General features: G+C 39.4%; 1 protein-coding gene across 2 annotated transcripts; it reads right to left on the minus strand.

Annotated features, from left to right (window-relative positions):
- Positions 1-387: 387 nt before the first annotated feature.
- Positions 388-2,095, minus strand: LOC138043900 (homeobox protein HMX3-like). Of its 2 annotated transcripts, none has more exons than XM_068890414.1 (2): positions 1,612-2,095; positions 388-1,516 (listed from the first exon to the last, which is right to left on the minus strand). In XM_068890414.1, the coding sequence occupies exons 1-2, from the start codon at positions 1,892-1,894 to the stop codon at positions 1,125-1,127; spliced, it is 675 nt and encodes a 224-aa protein (XP_068746515.1). In that variant the 5' UTR covers positions 1,895-2,095; the 3' UTR covers positions 388-1,124. The 2 variants fall into 2 exon arrangements, with proteins under 2 accessions (XP_068746515.1, XP_068746516.1); XM_068890415.1 differs by having other exon boundaries at positions 388-1,513; positions 1,612-2,083.
- Between the last annotated feature and the right edge of the window lie 1,358 nt (positions 2,096-3,453).

Consider the following 3,453-nt stretch of genomic DNA (forward strand, 5'->3'; position numbering starts at 1 on the left):
ATTTGTTTACAATTAACTCTATCTACTGTTTATGGATTGAGCACAAAGTTTTAATTTAGTGTGTATGTGATATCACTGGACCATTTCATCAGCAACGTCTGTGGAACCTCTGTCAAACCAGGTTAAACTGAATCAAACGTGATGAGAATATTAACTTCATTTGAAGACGAAAAATTTAAGAACATTTTAAGTAGTATCAACTCAAAACATCGTATTGTCTTAGATGAGTAAAATGCAGTGAAGTGCTTATGATCCAGCTGTGACTGTTATTGGAAAAATCAGGATATTGAGCAAACTAACAGAAATAGCCAATCGCCAGTTTGTGTGAAATTTTCGCTCGTTCAATCAAAAGATCACTTACAGTATTAAAGCACAACTGACACAAAAAAAGGTTGCAACTTTAATAAATCCTGATCAACCTGTAAGTCGCCTGTGATCTTTTAGCTCTACATCGTGCGTAATTACAATACAACTGAACAAAAGTGAAAATACATTTCGTCCTTGCATGAAGGCCAGGCTGAAGCAGTGATCATTACACGATGACAGTGCTGTTCCATCTTTTACAAATGGCTGAATTCTCTCTTAATTGCTCACTGCTGTGTTGGAAAATAGTTTTCTGAGTCATCTTACGCCGGTTTCAACAGATATATTCCCAGAACACCAAAACGCACCGATCAAAGTCTATTAATTGACGAGTATTCGTGAATTGGTTTTCAATTACTTCCTTTGTCGTTTCGTGTGTACTCTTAAATCAACTTATCCGTTTGAAAACGTGACTTAAATGGAAGCTTTTCCCTTCATTGAAGATATTTTAGAGCATAAATTTTAAGAACTCTAGAGGTCTTTCGTAGAGCGATCGTTTAGAACCTCATTAAACGTTCTATGACCTTACTCGTGGTAAATTATGTAAGAGTGGAACTATTGTGAAGATAATTACTCTTAATTCGCACAGAAGGAAAATGAGCAATTTAAACTAAGTAGTATTTAAGCCTCTGTAGGATTTACTTCTTAAACCAGTTAATAAACAAATGATGGTCGAGTCATGTCGCGGGGAGCAATTCGTATGGATAAAATAAATAACAGACCCGTTGACACCCCATTCGCAAGTCGCCGCACTGTCACTGTCATGCGGTTATTTCTTCATCGTCTGATTCTCTGTCTTCATTCTCCAGACCACAACTTTCCGAAGTTACACTGTCTTTGTTATCTGATTGTTCGCTGTGTGAATCCTTGTCGTTGTCCGGATTTTCGTCGAAAAATTTCTCCTGTTTTTTCCATTTTGTTCGTCTGTTTTGAAACCAAATTTTGACTTGGGTTTCCGTAACGTTAAGAAGAGAGGCCATGTAACTTCGCTCAGATGCCGTCAGGTATTTCTTCTCTTTAAATTGCTTTTCCAACTCGAAAATTTGTCGTCCTGTGAATGTGGTTCGAGCCTTTTTCTTTTTGACTTTTTCTCTGCCAGACCTGCCTTTGGCTCTCTTTGTTCCCTTGGAATTTTGACCTGTTAAGGATTCTGCTAAATAACACACCACACCGTTTAGAAAACTGATCTGGGGTGATTACTTCGCCACCAATTTCCGAGCCCATTAACAGACCATACGAGTCTCTTACCTTTAATATCTGATTTTGATTGTCGCTGAATTTCCTTCTCAGCGATCTTTCCACCATTTGGCTGATCATTCAACTCACCGCTTTGTTTAAGTTTGCCTTCTTCCTTCTCCGCGCTAACACACGATGTGTTACCAATTGGTTGGTCCGCCTCACTAACGCAACTCGTTGATCTGTTCGGCTGGTGGGCTGAGTGAAGACCGAGAATGTTAGCCACAAAATGAGCTGTGGGCTGTTTTGGAGGGTTTTTATAGACGTGTCGATGCCATGTACCCACCGAAGCCATGATTCTAGTGAACGGCCGTGTCTAAGTCTTTCAATATTCGACCGAACGCGCTAAACGAATTCAAGTAATCTCATGGATGTTACAGCTTGAAGCAATTGTCGCAGGCTTGCTGAAAATATCTGACAGCTGAAAGGATTGCCGCCTCAGTGCGTGTGACATATCATATAAAATCAATAAGACGATTGTATTGACGATAAAGGCAATTAGCAAGATTTGCTGACAAATACAAGCGGTAGTTTTGCTTTTAAGACCATTTTCTATTGGTTGACTTTACAAGACAGCTTCCAATCAAGTCGGCCATTGGTTCGTCAGACACACCCTCCCTTAGGCCACTCACGAGCATGTTTAATCGTTAATTTGGATAACTTCCATGTCAATCAAATTCCTGTGTTTTTAAACATAGCTTGCTCGAAACTGAGAGTTAATTGTCGGTAAATACGATTTCCTAAATGTTTGAGTGAGGCGATTACATCTTGAGAATCACGTGTTTTCTGCGGATGCGAATGCACTTTCAAACAGCACTCGTTGAAATATTGGAAATCTGAGAAAATACTTCAAGAAACACCTTCGGTGTCGTGAACGTGATCAACATCTGGTATAATAATCAAAACTGTTCACTTAATGTGCTTCATATTGGACAGACAAAGTACCAAAGGGAATTTTGAGTGAACTCAATTGTCAACTATAGTTTTAAATGTTGCCCTGAAAACAGTGCTATGGTTAGTTTTTAGGAATATTTTCGATACTCTTGCCGCTATAATAATTGCCGCGAACTTAAAGAACAATGATTTTGCGCCGCTCTAATTACTCATTGAATTTCTTGGGATTAACTTTAAGCGTTGTTTAATAGTCTCCCTGCTAATTCACGAACAATAAAAAGTTACAAAGGTGTAGAGAATGGATTAATTTCAAGGCGCTATTAAGTTGTTTGCAGAAGCGATTGAATGCATATATGGAAATTCACTTTCGCCGTTGCGTTTTTTATCGATGGTCTTATCTGTGGCCCAGTAATGAACTTAAATTCCAATCATAAAAGTCTAAAATGGCAACATGTGTTCGAAAATTACTGATTTAGAACACAGCAGGCAGCGACTTATACGGCGAATTAGTGAAATCGATATGCTTCCGAAAGCCTGCGGCCTCGTGTTGTTGTTTATATCTGTCGGCTTGGTCTGTTGCCATTCGCATGCGTAGAAGCGCATTTAGGCATGTCTCCCACAGGGACAGACACCGAACCGCTTGAATAATTTGGGTGCACAAATCCCATAATACACTTCTTTCCCCCCTTCCCCCCCCCGCCCCCCCCCCCCTCTCTTCATGTCTTAGGAGAAATTGCCGTGACAATGATTGTGCAAAATTCTGGGGGGGTAAAAGAAGTGCATTATGGCATTTGTGCAAGTAGTGAATAGCGACAAGACTCAATCACTTTGGATTTGAACGAACTATTACTTAGAATTTTCGTATCATGTCATAATTTAATCGTTTTGATTCACAAAAGCTGCACGTGTTCATATTTTGCCTGAAAAAAAATGGCCAGCTAGCATTTTCTGGGAAACAAA

Source organism: Montipora capricornis, chromosome 3 (assembly GCF_036669925.1).
Source record: "Montipora capricornis isolate CH-2021 chromosome 3, ASM3666992v2, whole genome shotgun sequence".
Taxonomy (NCBI): domain Eukaryota; kingdom Metazoa; phylum Cnidaria; class Anthozoa; order Scleractinia; family Acroporidae; genus Montipora; species Montipora capricornis.